The sequence below is a fragment of the Mustelus asterias genome, unplaced genomic scaffold, assembly GCF_964213995.1.
Source record: "Mustelus asterias unplaced genomic scaffold, sMusAst1.hap1.1 HAP1_SCAFFOLD_1642, whole genome shotgun sequence".
NCBI classification, from domain to species: domain Eukaryota; kingdom Metazoa; phylum Chordata; class Chondrichthyes; order Carcharhiniformes; family Triakidae; genus Mustelus; species Mustelus asterias.
In genome coordinates, this window is record NW_027591587.1 from 44,649 (window position 1) to 62,779 (window position 18,131).

The following is an 18,131-nucleotide window of genomic DNA, read 5'->3' on the forward strand; positions in this document are numbered from 1 at the left end:
AATCAGAATATTGAATTCGATGATCAGCCATGATCAAGATGAATGGTGGAGCAGATTTGAAGGGCCGAATGACCTACTCCTGCTTCTCGTTTCTAAGTCCTCCCTGGGGTGCTCACTAATTTATTTCCCACAATTAACTTCGGCACATGATCTAATCGTTGTCTCATTGATGTTTGTGGAATCTTGCTGTGTTGGGTGCAAAATGGCTGCCACGGCTCCTACAACAGAACTACACTTCAACATTTCTTCATTAATTGCAAAGCGTTTTGTGATGTCCCGAGGTCATGACTGAGATACAAATCCTTTATTTCTTTCTATTGGCAGCCCTGGTAGTTACTGCAGTACCACTAACAGCCGTTTGGAGAAGGTTGGAACTTAGCCACAGCAAGTCAGGCAGCAACAGTGGAAACAAGGGTGATGACAGTGAATCAAAGCTGAGTGTTTAGAGATAGGTCTGCAGCAGGGGGTGTTAGAGGGGAAGTTGGGCCTTTTAATGAGGGATTGACAACAGCAGAGTAAAAAGTGGGGGAAGGGAACAGCTCATTATGTTGGCAGACGTTGGTTTCAGGAGAGATGTTTGAGGAACTGAGTTGGGAGAAGAGATTGTGAGTCTTTGGGAAGAGATTTGCATGATAGGTACATGGGGATGATAGGGGAATGTGTGGTGGAGTCAAAGAGGGTGACTCAAGTCAAAGAAGGACTAGCTTTAATTCTGGGGACAGAAATCCCTGTACATAGAATCGTAGATTAGAATGAAGGGGAAGAAAGAGAGGCTGCCAGAAGTGGTTGTGATGGATAAGGAGAGAAAGAAATGATTGAGGTGCTAGATTTAATGGTGGACAACGAGGTAGTCACACAGCCAGTACAACACAAGCTCCAGACTATGAATTTGAAGTTGTGAAGATGATGTACTTGTGAGTGATGTACTGGAAGAATCAGGGAAATGGGGAGGGGTTTGGGATACTAGGAGGGACCTACTGGAGATGTGGAGAAGCAAGATACACTCAATGGGTCAGCAATGTTGTGTGGTGGTCAAATAGGCAGAAAGGTAGATAAATTCTTGACTAACAAGGGAGTCAAAGGATATTGGAGTAGGCGGAATTGGGGCCACGATCAGATCAGCCATGGTCTTATTGAGTTGCAGAGCGGACCTGAGGGGCCGAATGGCCAAGTCCTGCTCCTGACTCATACGTTTTGTTCAAAGGAGACGGAGTTGGAAGTTAGGGAGCATGCAAGTGAAAGAACTGGCTGGTTCAGTTGGAAGATGATGAGAAGAGAGGATGGGGGCAATGGGGATGTAAAGGGGTGAAAGTGATGTGGAAGTGATCATCAATGGCCTTGCATTCCAGATCTGAAAAACTTGCTGTGTCCTGTTACCAAATCTTTGACATCTGCATCCTCTGGTTACTGTTGCCTCTCCCACAGGCAATAGTTACGGGTGGCATGGTGGCATAGTGGTTATCACTGCTGCCTCACAGCGCCAGGGCCCCAGGTTCAATTCCGGCCTTGGGTCACTGTCTGTGTGGAATTTGCCCGTTCTCCCTGTGTCTGTGAGGGTTTCTTTCGGGTGCTTCGGTTTCCTCCCACACTCCAAAAATGTGTGGATTAAGTGGATTGGCCTAGGTAAATTGTCCCTTAGTGTCAGGGGGATTCACAGGGTAAATACGTGGGGTTATAGGGATGGGGCCTGGGTGAGATTATTGTCGGTGTAGACTCGATGGGCTGAATGGCCTCCTTCAGCACTGTAGGGATTCTATGGATAGTTTCTCATTAAAACCTTTTCCTCTCTTCACTTCTTCCCTCAGGAGAATACTTCCCATTTCTCTCCACACAACTGAAGTACCTCATCCTGGATGTAATCCCAATAAATCTGCACCCTTTTCAAGGCCTTGGCATCATTGTGGTGCCTAGAATCGGACTCAAGCTGAGGCCCAGCCAGTGATTAATAAAGATCTAGAGTAGCATCCTTACATTTGTACCCCGCGATGGTACTGATAACGCCCAAGACTGATATCCTTTGTCAGAAAACAGCGTTACCAGGCTGAGTGTCCGCCTGGACAGGTCACAGGTCACAGCACTGCTCCTGGAGCCCAGGCCCAGGCCCAAGGCCCAGGCTCACCGGGGATGGACAGCAACCTCCCTATCCCCCATCTCACCACAACACTCCGTGCACTTCGGAACCTTTTCGGGAAAATACGGGAAGGGAGGATCAGGAATTGTTTTTGCTGGAGAGGAGTTTGATTGGGAGAGAGCGGGACTAGGCCCGTAACCCATAGCAACCGGAGAGAGAGAGAGGGAAATGGCGGCGGCGAGAGACAGACACTGTGAGGAATGGAGGGAGTGAGGGAGTGAGGGAGGAGGAGGAGTGAGGAAGGGACGAAGGAGAGAGGGAGGGACGGACGGACGGGGTGAGGGACGGTCCGGGGCGGCTCCTCCCGCTGCCGGATGCCAGCGATGCTGAGAGTTTGTTAGAGAGAGAGAGCAGCAAAGGAGAGGCCGGCGGCCTGGCCCGGCCCAGCCCAGTCACCATGGCCATGGAGGACCCTTTCTTCGTGGTGAAAGGGTAAGGAACAGGATGCGGTGAGAGGGGACCGGGAGATCCGGCCCCAGTCGGTGTTCGGGAGCTGAGGGTCAGTCGGTGGGGTGGGGTGGGGTGGGGAGGGTGTTGTGTTGTGTAAAGCTGGACATGAACAGGCAGAGCCCCATCCTGCCCAGCTCCCTCGTCCTGTCCAGCCCAGCTCCCTCGTCCTGTCCAGCCCAGCTCCCTCGTCCTGCCCAGCCCAGCTCCCTCGTCCTGCCCAGCCCAGCGCCCCCGTCCTGCCCAGCCCCCGTCCTGCCCAGCCCAGCTCCCTCGTCCTGCCCAGCCCAGCGCAGCCGTCCTGCCCAGCCCAGCGCCCCCGTCCTGCCCAGCCCAGCTCCCTCGTCCTGCCCAGCCCAGCTCCCTCGTCCTGCCCAGCCCAGCGCCCCCGTCCTGCCCAGCCCAGCTCCCTCGTCCTGCCCAGCCCAGCGCCCCCGTCCTGCCCAGCCCAGCTCCCTCGTCCTGCCCAGCCCAGCGCCCCCGTCCTGCCCAGCCCAGCTCCCTCGTCCTGCCCAGCCCAGCGCCCCCGTCCTGCCGAGCCCAGTGCCCCCGTCCTGCCCAGCCCAGCGCCCCCGTCCTGCCCAGCCCAGCGCCCCCGTCCTGCCCAGCCCAGCGCCCCCTTCCTGCCCAGCCCAGCGCCCCTGTCCTGCCCAGCCCAGCGCCCCCGTCCTGCCCAGCCCAGCGCCCCCGTCCTGCCCAGCCCAGCGCCCCCGTCCTGCCCAGCCCAGCGCCCCCGTCCTGCCCAGCCCAGCGCCCCCGTCCTGCCCAGCCCAGCGCCCCCGTCCTGCCCAGCCCAGCACCCCCGTCCTGCCCAGCCCAGCACCTCCGTCCTGCCCAGCCCAGCGCCCCCGTCCTGCCCAGCCCGGCGCCCCCGTCCTGCCCAGCCCGGCGCCCCCGTCCTGCCCAGCCCGGCGCCCCCGTCCTGCCCAGCCCGGCGCCCCCGTCCTGCCCAGCCCGGCGCCCCCGTCCTGCCCAGCCCGGCGCCCCCGTCCTGCCCAGCCCGGCGCCCCCGTCCTGCCCAGCCCGGCGCCCCCGTCCTGCCCAGCCCGGCGCCCCCGTCCTGCCCAGCCCGGCGCCCCCGTCCTGCCCAGCCCGGCGCCCCCGTCCTGCCCAGCCCGGCGCCCCCGTCCTGCCCAGCCCGGCGCCCCCGTCCGCCCAGCCCGGCGCCCCCGTCCTGCCCAGCCCGGCGCCCCCGTCCTGCCCAGCCCGGCGCCCCCGTCCTGCCCAGCCCGGCGCCCCCGTCCTGCCCAGCCCGGCGCCCCCGTCCTGCCCAGCCCGGCGCCCCCGTCCTGCCCAGCCCGGCGCCCCCGTCCTGCCCAGCCCGGCGCCCCCGTCCTGCCCAGCCCGGCGCCCCCGTCCTGCCCAGCCCGGCGCCCCCGTCCTGCCCAGCCCGGCGCCCCCGTCCTGCCCAGCCCGGCGCCCCCGTCCTGCCCAGCCCGGCGCCCCCGTCCTGCCCAGCCCGGCGCCCCCGTCCTGCCCAGCCCGGCGCCCCCGTCCTGCCCAGCCCGGCGCCCCCGTCCTGCCCAGCCCGGCGCCCCCGTCCTGCCCAGCCCGGCGCCCCCGTCCTGCCCAGCCCGGCGCCCCCGTCCTGCCCAGCCCGGCGCCCCCGTCCTGCCCAGCCCGGCGCCCCCGTCCTGCCCAGCCCGGCGCCCCCGTCCTGCCCAGCCCGGCGCCGCCGTCCTGCCCAGCCCGGCGCCCCCGTCCTGCCCAGCACAGCCCGGCGCCCCCGTCCTGCCCAGCCCAGCCCGGCGCCCCCGTCCTGCCCAGCCCAGCCCAGCGCCCCCGTCCTGCCCAGCCCAGCCCAGCGCCCCCGTCCTGCCCAGCCCAGCCCAGCGCCCCCGTCCTGCCCAGCCCAGCGCCCCCGTCCTGCCCAGCCCAGCCCAGCCCCCGACCTGCCCAGCCGCGCCCCCGTCCTGCCCAGTCCAGCGCCCCCGTCCTGCCCAGTCCAGCGCCCCCGTCCTGCCCAGTCCAGCGCCCCCGTCCTGCCCAGTCCAGCGCCCCCGTCCTGCCCAGTCCAGCGCCCCCGTCCTGCCCAGCCCAGCGCCCCCGTCCTGCCCAGCCCAGCGCCCCCGTCCTGCCCAGCCCAGCGCCCCCGTCCTGCCCAGCCCAGCGCCCCCGTCCTGCCCAGCCCAGCGCCCCCGTCCTGCCCAGCCCAGCGCCCCCGTCCTGCCCAGCCCAGCGCCCCCGTCCTGCCCAGCCCAGCGCCCCCGTCCTGCCCAGCCCAGCGCCCCCGTCCTGCCCAGCCCAGCGCCCCCGTCCTGCCCAGCCCAGCGCCCCCGTCCTGCCCAGCCCAGCGCCCCCGTCCTGCCCAGCCCAGCGCCCCCGTCCTGCCCAGCCCAGCGCCCCCGTCCTGCCCAGCCCAGCGCCCCCGTCCTGCCCAGCCCAGCGCCCCCGTCCTGCCCAGCCCAGCGCCCCCGTCCTGCCCAGCCCAGCGCCCCCGTCCTGCCCAGCCCAGCGCCCCCGTCCTGCCCAGCCCAGCGCCCCCGTCCTGCCCAGCCCAGCGCCCCCGTCCTGCCCAGCCCAGCGCCCCCGTCCTGCCCAGCCCAGCCCAGCCCAGCGCCCCCGTCCTGCCCAGCCCAGCCCAGCGCCCCCGTCCTGCCCAGCCCAGCGCCCCCGTCCTGCCCAGCCCAGCCCAGCCCAGCGCCCCCGTCCTGCCGAGCCCAGCGCCCCCGTCCTGCCCAGCCCAGCGCCCCCGTCCTGCCCAGCCCAGCGCCCCCGTCCTGCCCAGCCCAGCGCCCCCGTCCTGCCCAGCCCAGCGCCCCCGTCCTGCCCAGCCCAGCGCCCCCGTCCTGCCCAGCCCAGCGCCCCCGTCCTGCCCAGCCCAGCGCCCCCGTCCTGCCCAGCCCAGCGCCCCAGCCCAGCCCAGGCCAGCGCCCCCGTCCTGCCCAGCCCAGCCCAGCCCAGCGCCCCCGTCCTGCCCAGCCCAGCCCAGCGCCCCCGTCCTGCCCAGCCCAGCTCCCTCGTCCTGCCCAGCCCAGCGCCCCCGTCCTGCCCAGCCCAGCTCCCTCGTCCTGCCCAGCCCAGCGCCCCCGTCCTGCCGAGCCCAGTGCCCCCGTCCTGCCCAGCCCAGCGCCCCCGTCCTGCCGAGCCCAGCGCCCCCGTCCTGCCCAGCCCAGCGCCCCCGTCCTGCCCAGCCCAGCGCCCCCTTCCTGCCCAGCCCAGCGCCCCCTTCCTGCCCAGCCCAGCGCCCCCTTCCTGCCCAGCCCAGCGCCCCTGTCCTGCCCAGCCCAGCGCCCCCGTCCTGCCCAGCCCAGCGCCCCCGTCCTGCCCAGCCCAGCGCCCCCGTCCTGCCCAGCCCAGCGCCCCCGTCCTGCCCAGCCCAGCGCCCCCGTCCTGCCCAGCCCAGCGCCCCCGTCCTGCCCAGCCCAGCGCCCCCGTCCTGCCCAGCTCAGCGCCCCCGTCCTGCCCAGCCCAGCGCCCCCGTCCTGCCCAGCCCAGCACCCCCGTCCTGCCCAGCCCAGCCCGGCACCTCCGTCCTGCCCAGCCCGGCGCCCCCGTCCTGCCCAGCCCGGCGCCCCCGTCCTGCCCAGCCCGGCGCCCCCGTCCTGCCCAGCCCGGCGCCCCCGTCCTGCCCAGCCCGGCGCCCCCGTCCTGCCCAGCCCGGCGCCCCCGTCCTGCCCAGCCCGGCGCCCCCGTCCTGCCCAGCCCGGCGCCCCCGTCCTGCCCAGCCCGGCGCCCCCGTCCTGCCCAGCCCGGCGCCCCCGTCCTGCCCAGCCCGGCGCCCCCGTCCTGCCCAGCCCGGCGCCCCCGTCCTGCCCAGCCCGGCGCCCCCGTCCTGCCCAGCCCGGCGCCCCCGTCCTGCCCAGCCCGGCGCCCCCGTCCTGCCCAGCCCGGCGCCCCCGTCCTGCCCAGCCCGGCGCCCCCGTCCTGCCCAGCCCGGCGCCCCCGTCCTGCCCAGCCCGGCGCCCCCGTCCTGCCCAGCCCGGCGCCCCCGTCCTGCCCAGCCCGGCGCCCCCGTCCTGCCCAGCCCAGCCCAGCGCCCCCGTCCTGCCCAGCCCAGCCCAGCGCCCCCGTCCTGCCCAGCCCAGCCCAGCGCCCCCGTCCTGCCCAGCCCAGCCCAGCGCCCCCGTCCTGCCCAGCCCAGCGCCTCCGTCCTGCCCAGCCCAGCCCAGCCCCCGACCTGCCCAGCCCAGCCCCCGTCCTGCCCAGCCCGGCGCCCCCGTCCTGCCCAGCCCAGTCCAGCGCCCCCGTCCTGCCCAGCCCAGCCCAGCGCCCCCGTCCTGCCCAGCCCAGCCCAGCGCCCCCGTCCTGCCCAGCCCAGCCCAGCGCCCCCGTCCTGCCCAGCCCAGCGCCCCCGTCCTGCCCAGCCCAGCCCAGCCCCCGACCTGCCCAGCCCAGCCCCCGTCCTGCCCAGCCCGGCGCCCCCGTCCTGCCCAGCCCAGTCCAGCGCCCCCGTCCTGCCCAGCCCAGTCCAGCGCCCCCGTCCTGCCCAGCCCAGTCCAGCGCCCCCGTCCTGCCCAGCCCAGCGCCCCCGTCCTGCCCAGCCCAGCGCCCCCGTCCTGCCCAGCCCAGCGCCCCCGTCCTGCCCAGCCCAGCGCCCCCGTCCTGCCCAGCCCAGCGCCCCCGTCCTGCCCAGCCCAGCGCCCCCGTCCTGCCCAGCCCAGCGCCCCCGTCCTGCCCAGCCCAGCGCCCCCGTCCTGCCCAGCCCAGCGCCCCCGTCCTGCCCAGCCCAGCGCCCCCGTCCTGCCCAGCCCAGCGCCCCCGTCCTGCCCAGCCCAGCGCCCCCGTCCTGCCCAGCCCAGCGCCCCCGTCCTGCCCAGCCCAGCGCCCCCGTCCTGCCCAGCCCAGCGCCCCCGTCCTGCCCAGCCCAGCGCCCCCGTCCTGCCCAGCCCAGCGCCCCCGTCCTGCCCAGCCCAGCGCCCCCGTCCTGCCCAGCCCAGCGCCCCCGTCCTGCCCAGCCCAGCGCCCCCGTCCTGCCCAGCCCAGCGCCCCCGTCCTGCCCAGCCCAGCCCAGCGCCCCCGTCCTGCCCAGCCCAGCGCCCCCGTCCTGCCCAGCCCAGCCCAGCCCAGCGCCCCCGTCCTGCCCAGCCCAGCGCCCCCGTCCTGCCCAGCCCAGCGCCCCCGTCCTGCCGAGCCCAGCGCCCCCGTCCTGCCGAGCCCAGCGCCCCCGTCCTGCCCAGCCCAGCGCCCCCGTCCTGCCCAGCCCAGCGCCCCCGTCCTGCCCAGCCCAGCGCCCCCGTCCTGCCCAGCCCAGCGCCCCCGTCCTGCCCAGCCCAGCGCCCCAGCCCAGCCCAGCCCAGTGCCCCCGTCCTGCCCAGCCCAGCCCAGCCCAGCGCCCCCGTCCTGCCCAGCCCAGCCCAGCGCCCCCGTCCTGCCCAGCCCAGCGCCCCCGTCCTGCCCAGCCCAGCCCAGCGCCCCCGTCCTGCCGAGCCCAGCGCCCCCGTCCTGCCGAGCCCAGCGCCCCCGTCCTGCCGAGCCCAGCGCCCCCGTCCTGCCGAGCCCAGCGCCCCCGTCCTGCCGAGCCCAGCGCCCCCGTCCTGCCGAGCCCAGCGCCCCCGTCCTGCCGAGCCCAGCGCCCCCGTCCTGCCGAGCCCAGCGCCCCCGTCCTGCCGTGCCCAGCGCCCCCGTCCTGCCGAGCCCAGCGCCCCCGTCCTGCCGAGCCCAGCGCCCCCGTCCTGCCGAGCCCAGCGCCCCCGTCCTGCCGAGCCCAGCGCCCCCGTCCTGCCGAGCCCAGCGCCCCCGTCCTGCCGAGCCCAGCGCCCCCGTCCTGCCGAGCCCAGCGCCCCCGTCCTGCCGAGCCCAGCGCCCCCGTCCTGCCGAGCCCAGCGCCCCCGTCCTGCCGAGCCCAGCGCCCCCGTCCTGCCGAGCCCAGCGCCCCCGTCCTGCCGAGCCCAGCGCCCCCGTCCTGCCGAGCCCAGCGCCCCCGTCCTGCCGAGCCCAGCGCCCCCGTCCTGCCGAGCCCAGCGCCCCCGTCCTGCCGAGCCCAGCGCCCCCGTCCTGCCGAGCCCAGCGCCCCCGTCCTGCCGAGCCCAGCGCCCCCGTCCTGCCGAGCCCAGCGCCCCCGTCCTGCCGAGCCCAGCGCCCCCGTCCTGCCCAGCCCAGCGCCCCCGTCCTGCCCAGCCCAGCGCCCCCGTCCTGCCCAGCCCAGCGCCCCCGTCCTGCCCAGCCCAGCGCCCCCGTCCTGCCCAGCCCAGCGCCCCCGTCCTGCCCAGCCCAGCGCCCCCGTCCTGCCCAGCCCAGCGCCCCCGTCCTGCCCAGCCCAGCGCCCCCGTCCTGCCCAGCCCAGCGCCCCCGTCCTGCCCAGCCCAGCGCCCCCGTCCTGCCCAGCCCAGCGCCCCCGTCCTGCCCAGCCCAGCGCCCCCGTCCTGCCCAGCCCAGCGCCCCCGTCCTGCCCAGCCCAGCGCCCCCGTCCTGCCCAGCCCAGCGCCCCCGTCCTGCCCAGCCCAGCGCCCCCGTCCTGCCCAGCCCAGCGCCCCCGTCCTGCCCAGCCCAGCGCCCCCGTCCTGCCCAGCCCAGCGCCCCCGTCCTGCCCAGCCCAGCGCCCCCGTCCTGCCCAGCCCAGCGCCCCCGTCCTGCCCAGCCCAGCGCCCCCGTCCTGCCCAGCCCAGCGCCCCCGTCCTGCCCAGCCCAGCGCCCCCGTCCTGCCCAGCCCAGCGCCCCCGTCCTGCCCAGCCCAGCGCCCCCGTCCTGCCCAGCCCAGCGCCCCCGTCCTGCCCAGCCCAGCGCCCCCGTCCTGCCCAGCCCAGCGCCCCCGTCCTGCCCAGCCCAGCGCCCCCGTCCTGCCCAGCCCAGCGCCCCCGTCCTGCCCAGCCCAGCGCCCCCGTCCTGCCCAGCCCACGCCCCCGTCCTGCCCAGCCCAGCGCCCCCGTCCTGCCCAGCCCAGCGCCCCCGTCCTGCCCAGCCCAGCGCCCCCGTCCTGCCCAGCCCAGCGCCCCCGTCCTGCCCAGCCCAGCGCCCCCGTCCTGCCCAGCCCAGCGCCCCCGTCCTGCCCAGCCCAGCGCCCCCGTCCTGCCCAGCCCAGCGCCCCCGTCCTGCCCAGCCCAGCGCCCCCGTCCTGCCCAGCCCAGCGCCCCCGTCCTGCCCAGCCCAGCGCCCCCGTCCTGCCCAGCCCAGCGCCCCCGTCCTGCCCAGCCCAGCGCCCCCGTCCTGCCCAGCCCAGCGCCCCAGCCCAGCCCAGGCCAGCGCCCCCGTCCTGCCCAGCCCAGCCCAGCGCCCCCGTCCTGCCCAGCCCAGCCCAGCGCCCCCGTCCTGCCGAGCCCAGCGCCCCCGTCCTGCCGAGCCCAGCGCCCCCGTCCTGCCGAGCCCAGCGCCCCCGTCCTGCCGAGCCCAGCGCCCCCGTCCTGCCGAGTCCAGCGTCCCCGTCCTGCCGAGCCCAGCGCCCCCGTCCTGCCGAGCCCAGCGCCCCCGTCCTGCCCAGCCCAGCGCCCCCGTCCTGCCCAGCCCAGCGCCCCCGTCCTGCCGAGCCCAGCGCCCCCGTCCTGCCCAGCCCAGCGCCCCCGTCCTGCCCAGCCCAGCGCCCCCGTCCTGCCCAGCCCAGCGCCCCCGTCCTGCCCAGCCCAGCGCCCCCGTCCTGCCCAGCCCAGCGCCCCCGTCCTGCCCAGCCCAGCGCCCCCGTCCTGCCCAGCCCAGCGCCCCCGTCCTGCCCAGCCCAGCGCCCCCGTCCTGCCCAGCCCAGCGCCCCCGTCCTGCCCAGCCCAGCGCCCCCGTCCTGCCCAGCCCAGCGCCCCCGTCCTGCCCAGCCCAGCGCCCCCGTCCTGCCCAGCCCAGCGCCCCCAGTGTACATGGATGTTTTACTGACCTCTTGTCTGGAGCAAAATGTTAACGTGCCAATGAGAAGTAGCGCTAAAGTATCTTTCTCGGATTGTCCCGCAAGTGTATGTACCAAGAACGTTGCCCAGCCCTGGCTGAGTTAGCTGGGTGCTGCAATTAACCTCAGTGCCTGCATGTTGACATAGGGCAGAGATCTTGTTCAGATTGTTATCCATTGATACCCTGTTGCGGCTAGTCCAGGATAGTATTGTGTTATACACACACACACCCTATGTGTACTTTTCAGGGTGTTATTTGAAGATTGAATTGTTTGGCCCTGCAACCACCTTTACCCAATACACTAGAAAATGTGAAGGCAGAATTGGTCTAACCTGATGCATTGAAATGAGATATACATTCAAGTTATCTTGCTGGGGAATAAAGCGGAGAGCACTTGGGCAGTAGTAATCGGAAACCAGGTATAGAATGATGGTGGCACTGTGATTCGCACTGCTGCCTCACAGCGCCAGGGACCCGGGTTCGATTCCCAGCTTGGGTCACTGTCTGCGGAGCCTGCACATTCTCCCTGTGTCTGTGTGGGTCTCCTCCGGGTGCTCTGGTTTCCTCCCACAGTCTGAAAGATGTGCTGGTTAGGTGCATTGACCATGCTAAATTCTCCCTCCATGTATCCAACAGGCTCTGGAATGTGGCGACTAGGGACAGGGAATTTTCACAGTAACTTCATTGCAGTGTTAATGCAAGCTTACTTGTGGTCAATAAATAATAAAAGGACCAGAAATAATCAAGCTTAAAAATGTTCTACTGGAGAAGATATTTTCAGTGAGGAAAGAAGATTTGCATTTCTGTAGCCCCTTTCATGACCACAGGATGTCCCAAAGCATTTTATGGCCAATGATGTAGTTAACTTTTGTAGGAAACACAGCAGCCAATTTGTGCTAAGCAAGCTCCCACAAACAACAGTGTGATAATGACCAGACTTCGTGATATTGAATGAAGGATAAATATTAGCCAGGACAATGGGAAGAACTGGTGCCGGGATCCGGGATGTCTCTGATCGCGTCCCAGATATCCTGAGGTGGGAGGGAGAGGAGCCAGAGGTCGTGGTACATATTGGTACGGCTGACATAGGTAGGAAGAGGGAAGGGGTCATGAAAAGAGAATATAGGGAGTTAGGTAGACAGTTGGGAAGGAGGAACGCAAAGGTAGTAATCTCAGGATTGCTGCCTGTGCCACGGGAAAGTGAGAGCAGGAATGGAGTGAGGTGGAGAATGAATGCGTGGCTGAGGGACTGGAGCAGGGGGCAGGGATTCAGGTTCCTGGATCATTGGGACCTCTTTGGGGGCAGGTGTGACCTGTACAAAAAAAACAGGTGGCACTTGAATCCCAGGGGGACCAATATCCTGGCAGGCTACTGGGGAGACTTTAAACTAGAAAGGTTGGGGGGAGGGAATCGTGATGAGGTGACTGAGAGCGAGGAGGTTCGCCCGCAAATAGAGAAGGATTGTAGACAGTGTAAGAGGGAGAATAGACGGGTGATGGAGAAGGGGAGAGCTCAGACCAAAGGTTTGAGATGTGTCTATTTTAACGCCAGGAGTGTAGTGGATGAGCTTAGAGTGTGGATTGATGCTTGGAAGTGTGATGTGGTGGCCATTACGGAGACTTGGGGACAGGGACAGGACTGGATACTTCAGGTGCCGGGTTTCAGATGTTTCAGAAAGGACAGAGAGGGAGGCAAAAGAGGGGGGGGGAGTGACACTGCTGATCAGGGATAGTGTCACAGCTGTAGAGAAGGTGGAAGCCGTGGAGGGATTGTCTACGGAGTCTCTGTGGGTGGAAGTTCGGAGCGGGAAGGGGTCGATAACTTTGCTGGGTGTTTTCTATAGGCCGCCCAATAGTAACAGGGATGTTGAGGAGCAGGTAGGGAAACAGATCCTGGAGAGATGTAGTAATAACAGGGTTGTCGTGATGGGAGACTTTAATTTCCCAAACATCGATTGGAATATCCCTAGGGTAAGGGGTTTGGATGGGGAGGAGTTTGGTAGGTGTGTTCAGGAGAGTTTCCTGACACAGCATGTGGATAAGCCTACAAGAGGAGAGGCTGTACTCGATCTGGTACTGGCTAATGAGCCTGGACAGGTGTCGGATCAGTGGGGGAGCATCTTGAGGATAGTGATCATAGCTCTATCTCCTTTACGCTAACATTGGAAAGAGATAGGATCAGGCAAGCTAGGAAAGTGTTTATCTGGAGTAAGGGGAAATATGAAGCCATCAGGCAGGAGATTAGAGGCGTAAATTGGAAGGAGGTATTCTCGAGGGAAAGTACCGAAGTAAGGTGGCAGACTTTCAAGGAATGTTTGTCTGGAGTTCTGCATGACAGCGTTCCGATGAGACAGGGAGGTTTTGGTAGGTTACGGGAACCGTGGTGCACGAAAGCTGCGCTGAACCTAGTCAAAAAGAAAAGGAAAGCGTACAAAAGGTTCAGAGAGCTAGGCGATGATGGGGATCTAGATGAGTATACGGCTTGGAGGAAGGGACTTAAGAAAGAAATTAGGAGAGCCAGAAGGGGTCACGAGAAGGCCTTGGCAGGTAAGATTAAGGAGAACCCTAAGGCGTTCTATAATTATGTGAAGAGTAAAAGGATAAGATGTGAAGGAATAGGACCTATAAAATGTGAAGGTGAGAAAGTCTGTACAGAACTGGAAGAAATAGCAGAGGTGCTTAATGAATATTTTACCTCGGTATTCATGGTGGAAAAAGACCTGGGTGGTTGTACTACAGGATTGAGGCGGACTGAAAAGATTGAGTATGTGGACATTAAGAAAGAGGATGTGTTGGAAATTTTGAATAGCATCAAGATAGATAAGTCGCCGGGACTGGATGGAATGTACCCCAGGTTACTGTGGGAGGCGAGGGAAGAGATTGCAGAGCTTCTGGCGATGATCTTTGCGTCGTCGATGGAGACGGGAGGGGTTCCGGAGGATTGGAGGATTGCGGATGTGGTTCCTATATTCAAAAAAGGGAATAGGGATAGCCCCGGAAATTACCGACCGGTGAGTCTAACCTCAGTGGTTGGTAAGTTGATGGAGAAGATCCTGAGGGACAGGATTTATGAACATTTAGAGAAGTTTAGTATGCTCAAAAGTAGTCAGCATGGCTTTGTCAAAGGCAAATCGTGCCTTATGAGCCTGGTGGAGTTCTTTGAAAATGTGACTAAACACATTGACGAAGGAAAAGTGGTAGATGTGGTTTACATGGACTTCAGCAAGGCGTTCGATAAGGTCCCCCATGCAAGACTTCTCGAGAAAGTGAGCGGGTATGGGATCCGAGGGGCTGTTGCCTTGTGGATCCAGAACTGGCTTGCCTGCAGAAGGCAGAGAGTGTTGTAGATGGGTCTTTTTCTGAATGGAGGTTGGTCACCAGTGGAATGCCCCAGGGATCTGTTCTGGGACCCTTGTTGTTTGTCATTTTCATAAATGACCTGGATGAGGAAGTGGAGGGATGGGTTGGTAAGTTTGCCGACGACACAAAAGTTGGTGGTGTTGTGGATAGTTTGGAGGGATGTCAGAAGCTGCAGCGTGACATAGATAGGATGCAAGACTGGGCAGAGAAGTGGCAGATGGACTTCAACCCGGGTAAATGTGTAGTGGTCCATTTTGGCAGGTCAAATGGGATGGAGTATAATATCAAGGGGAAGACTCTTAGCAGTGTAGAGGATCAGAAGGACCTTGGGGTCCGGGTCCACAGGACTCTAAAATCGGTCTCGCAGGTAGAGGAGGTGGTTAAGAAGGCGTATGGTGTGCTGGCCTTCATCAATCGAGGGATTGAGTTTAGGAGTCGGGAGATAATGATGCAGCTTTATAAGACCCTCGTCAGACCCCACTTGGAGTACTGTGCTCAGTTCTGGTCGCCTCATTACAGGAGGGATGTGGAAAAGATTGAAAGGGTGCAGAGAACATTTACAAGGATGTTGCCTGGATTGGGTGGCATGCCTTATGAGGGTAGGTTGAGGGAGCTCGGTCTTTTCTCCTTGGAGAGACAAAGGATGAGAGGTGACCTGATAGAGGTGTACAAGATGTTGAGAGGTATAGATCGGGCGGATTCTCGGAGGCTTTTTCCCAGGGCTGCAATGGCTGCTACGAGAGGACACAGGTTTAAGGTGCTGGGGAGTAGGTACAGAGGAGATGTCAGGGGTAAGTTTTTCACTCAGAGGGTGGCGGGTGAGTGGAATCGGCTGCCATCAGTGGTGGTGGAGGCAAACTCGATAGGGTCTTTTAAGAGACTTCTAGATGAGTACATGGGACTTAATAGGATCGAGGGTTATAGGTAAGCCTACATATAAGCCTAGGTAGGTAGGGACATGACCAGCGCAACTTGTGGGCCGAAGGGCCTGTTTGTGCTGTATTTTTTCTATGTTCTAACTTCCCTGCTCTTTGAAATAGTACAATGGTATCTTTTACATCCACTTGAGGGAAAATGGGAGCTTCAGTTTGATGTTTCACCTGAAAGCTAGTGCCTCTGATGGTGGTGCAGTCCCTCAATACTTCACTGAAGTGTCAGCCTAGATTGTTGAGCACAGGTTCTGGAGGGGGAACTGAACCCACAACTTTCTGAATTGAAGATGAGAGTGCAAACAACTGAATGAGAGCCAAGTTCAAACAGGAACTGGCCCAGGTGGATTGGAATCCAAAATTGGTCAGTAAAACAGTGACTTAAAGATGAAAGAGGAGATGGTTCAGCTACAGACGAGACATATTGCCATCAAGGGGACAGGAGGCGTTCATGTCAGGCGACACTGACCTACACAAGAAAGCCAGAAATGATCTAAGGAGAACCATTAAAAATGCCAAAAGGCTACCGGACTAAGCTAGAGTCCCAGGCTCGCCACACAGACTCCCACCAACTATGGCAAGGTCTGCAAGATATAACAGGCTACAAGATGAAGGCATGTAAAATCGCCGGGACTAATGCACCCTTCCCCAATGAGCTCAATGCATCCTATGCCCATTTTGAGCTAGAGGTCAGCGAGAGCGCGCCCTCCACCCCGGAAGTCTTGGACGAACCTGTATCCGACGTCAGAACAGCCTTTTTGAAAGTCAACCCACGGAAAGCAACTGGCTGGATGGGGTATCCCGACGAGCACTCAGATCCTGCGTGGAAGAGCTGGCAGGGGTATCCGCAGACATCTTCAATCTCTCTTTACACCAATCTGAGGTCCCTATCTGCTTCAAGAACATGACCATCGTCCTGGAACCAAAGAAAAGCCAGGCAGCATGCCTTAATCTTTATAGTCTGGTGGCTCTGATATCCATCATTATGAAGTGCTTCGAAAGATGAGTCATGGCACAAATCAATTTCGGCCTCCCAGACTACCTGGATCCACTACAGTTTGCCTACTGCTGCAACGGGTCCACAGCAGACGCCATCTCCCTGGCGTTGCACTCAACCCTGGAACACCTAGATAACAAAGACACCTATGTAAGACTCCTACTTATTGACTACAGCTCAGCCTTCAAGACCATTATTCCTATGAAACTTATCTCCAAACTCGGTGGCCTGGGGCTCAGTTCCTCCCTGTGCGACTGGATCCTGAACTTCCTAACCCACAGACCGCAATAAGATAAGGATAGGCAACAACACCTCCTCCACGATCATCCTCAACACTGGTGCCCCACAAGACTGTGTCCTCAACCCCTTCCTATACTCCTTATACTCCTATGACCATGTAGCCAAATTCCCCTCCAGCTCGATTTTCAAGTTTGCTGATGACACCACCATAGTGGGTCGGATCTCAAACAATGACGAGACAGAGGACAGGAAAGAGAGAACTGGTGCGACAACAATAATCTCTCCCTCAATGTCAACAAACTTAAGGAGATAGTCATTGACTTCAGGAAGCGTAATGGAGGACATGCCCCTGTCTACATCAACGGGGACGAAGTAGAAATGCTCTAGTTTTTAGGTGTCCAGATCACCAACATCCTGTCCTGGTCCCTCCATGCCAACGCTATAGTTAAGAAACCCCACCAGCTTTCTCAGAAGACTAAGGAAATTTAACATGTACGCTACAACACTCGCCAACTTTTACAGATACACCATAGAAAGCATTCTTTCTGGTTGTATCACAGCTTGGTATGGCTCCTGCTCTATCCAAGACAGCAAGAAACTACAATGTGTCATGAACAAAGTCCAAGCCACCACTCAAACCAGCCTCCCATCCATTGAAACTGTCTACACTTCCTGCTGCCTCGGAAAGGCAGCCAGCATAATTAAGGACCCCACGCACCCCGGACATCTTCTCTTCCACCTTCTTCATCAGGAAAAAGATACCAAAGTCTGAGATCACGTACCAACCGACTCAAGAACAGCTTCTTCCCTGCTGCCATTAGACTTTTGAATGGACCTACCTCGCATTAAGTTGATCTTTCTCTACACCCTAGCTATGAGGGTAACACTACGTTCTGCACCCTCTCCTTTTCTCATCTATGAACAGTATGCTTTATCTGTATAGCGCACAAAAAACAATACTATTCACTATACTAATACATGTGACAATAATAAATCAAAACGAATCAAAGAGAAGGAAAGGGATCTAATGCTCATATAGCGACTACAATAAAGCAGAAAAAAAGAGGTTTAGAATAAATGTCTGGTTAATAGAAGTGAACCAAGATTAATACAAAAAGGTAGTACATAAAGATAAAATCATTTTTTAAAACATAATTATAAAGAAAGGGGCCATTGTAGTGATCAAAATGGAGCTTTGCTTAATTGCCCTAATATAGACCGGAATAGTAATAGTGTAAAGAGGGGGAAGAGTCTCTGAAGTGTATTCAGGAGGATTTCCTAAACCAGTATGTTACCAGCCCTGTGAGGAAGGAGGCACTTCTGAATCTGGTGCTGGGGAATGGGGTGAGTCAGTGAATCAATGCAAGAGTAAAAGTAATTAAGTTGGGGGGGTGGGGGGGGTGGTGGGGGTGGGAGGGGAAATGGGGGTACAGTTCCAGTTTCAGCAGGTGAGAACAGATCTTGCCCAGTTAAATGGGAATGAAAGATTGCAGGCAAACCTGTAACAAAACTAATGGGCTGTCTTTAAAGAGGACTTAAGGTACATTCCCATGAGAGGGGGAAAGGGAGGGCAAACAAAGCCAGAGGTCCCTGGGTGACAAAGAGATAGAGAAAAAGGTAAAGCAGAAAAAGGATGCACGTGACATGTCAGATAAAACCAGTGAGAATCAGTCTAAATAAAAAAGGTTGAGAGGGAAGTATAAAAAACGTAATAAGTAGAAGTGAAGAGAATCAAAAATCTTCAGTCGGCATATAAATAGTAAAGAATAGTAAGAGAGGAAGGGGCAATTAGGGACCTGAACGGGGATCTACGCATAGAGGCAGAAGCATGGCTGAAGTATTAATTGAGTGCTTTACATCTGTCTTTAACAAGGAAAAAAGATGCTGCCAAAGTCATATGTGAGAGGAGGTGACACTGTATGGGCTATAAGTTGATAAGGAGCAGATATTAGAAAGACTGCCTGTACTGAAAGTTGGTAAGTCATCAATAGAGCATGGAGATGGATCTAAAGGAAGCAAGAGTGGAAACTGCGGAGGCACTGACAATCTTTCTAAACCTCTTCGGATGCAGCAATGGTGCCAGAGGACCGGAGAATTGCAAATATTATACCCATGTTCAAAAAGGGCATAAGGATAAGCCCAGAAACTGCAGGCCAGCCAGTTTAACCTCGGTAGCGGAAAAGCTTTTAGAAACAGTAATCTGGGACAAAATTAACCATTGATAGAACAGTGTGAATTAATAAAGGAAAGCTAGCATGGATTTGGTAAAGGCAAATTG

The 18,131-nt window shown here is 62.2% G+C and overlaps 1 protein-coding gene across 1 annotated transcript in view; it reads left to right on the top strand.

The window, feature by feature from the left end:
- Window positions 1-2,268: 2,268 nt before the first annotated feature.
- Window positions 2,269-18,131, top strand: part of stx6 (syntaxin 6) — a 35,345-nt gene continuing 19,482 nt past the window's right edge. The window contains exon 1 of the mRNA XM_078206594.1: window positions 2,269-2,563. Within this exon, the coding sequence (XP_078062720.1) occupies window positions 2,529-2,563 (35 nt within the window). The 5' untranslated portion in view covers window positions 2,269-2,528. The remainder of the gene's footprint in view (window positions 2,564-18,131) is intronic.